This window comes from Papaver somniferum, chromosome 9 (genome assembly GCF_003573695.1).
Source record: "Papaver somniferum cultivar HN1 chromosome 9, ASM357369v1, whole genome shotgun sequence".
In the NCBI taxonomy this organism is placed as follows: Eukaryota; Viridiplantae; Streptophyta; class Magnoliopsida; order Ranunculales; family Papaveraceae; genus Papaver; species Papaver somniferum.
Window position 1 is genome coordinate 66842719 of NC_039366.1, and position 913 is coordinate 66843631.

At 39.1% G+C, this 913-nt stretch overlaps 1 protein-coding gene across 1 annotated transcript; it reads left to right on the forward strand.

The window, feature by feature from the left end:
* Positions 1–225: 225 nt before the first annotated feature.
* Positions 226–709, forward strand: LOC113307824 (17.1 kDa class II heat shock protein-like). Its single transcript, XM_026556279.1, has one exon. It carries the CDS (start codon positions 226–228, stop codon positions 700–702), a length of 477 nt encoding a protein of 158 aa, XP_026412064.1. The 3' UTR covers positions 703–709.
* Positions 710–913: the final 204 nt, after the last annotated feature.

Below are 913 nucleotides of genomic sequence, written 5' to 3' on the forward strand. Positions count from 1 at the left end.
ATTCCAGTAAGTTCCGCTTCGACAAGCTTCTGGAGTGGATAGAAAAACTTACCTAGAAGGATCCAGCAGCATCTACTGCAAACTTTAGAAACAGATTCAAACATCTCTATATTATATAAATACCCATTGCATAGGTTCCTCGTCAATCAAACTTTTCAACGATTTGATAACCAAAATCAAAATCTCCACAAACTGCATTGAAGCACCACTCCTCGTACTATTGCAATGGCTTTCAGAATAGTTGATTTCAGTGATCCAATTTTCTCAGGTCTTCATAACATGTTCGATGTATCTGATCATGATATTGAAAAATCTGTGAACACACCGTCAAAGAAGTATGTAAGGGATGCCAAAGCAATGGCATCAACACCAGCTGATATCAAGGAGTATCCAGATTCGTATGTGTTTGTGCTTGACATGCCAGGGTTGAAATCAGAGGAAATCAGTGTTCAAGTTGAAGACAATAATGTTCTGGTAGTGACGGGAATGCGCCAAAGGGAAGACGAGAAGGAGAAAGAAGTTAAATACGTGAGGATGGAAAGAAGAATTGGGAAATTTATGAGGAAATTTATACTGCCTGAAAATGCTAATCTTGACACAATTTCAGCTGTTTGTGTTGATGGTGTTCTCACCATTACTGTTCAGAAATTGCCTCCACCGGAACCGAAGAAGCCTAGGACTATTCAGGTTCAAATTGGGTAACAAAATGTCGTGTGATGATGCACTAAGGAGGACATGTCCGTCTGTTCGAAATGAATGTATCTTTCGGTGTATGTTTCTTCTTGTTTTTTAAGCATGTTTCGTTTTGTGATGTGGTCAAGAGATGGCTTGTTTTTGTGTGTGTGAGGACGACTGTCCTGTTTTTTTCTTTATAGTTGGGTTGAACTGCTAAGAAGTAATTTGTCTCTGGCAA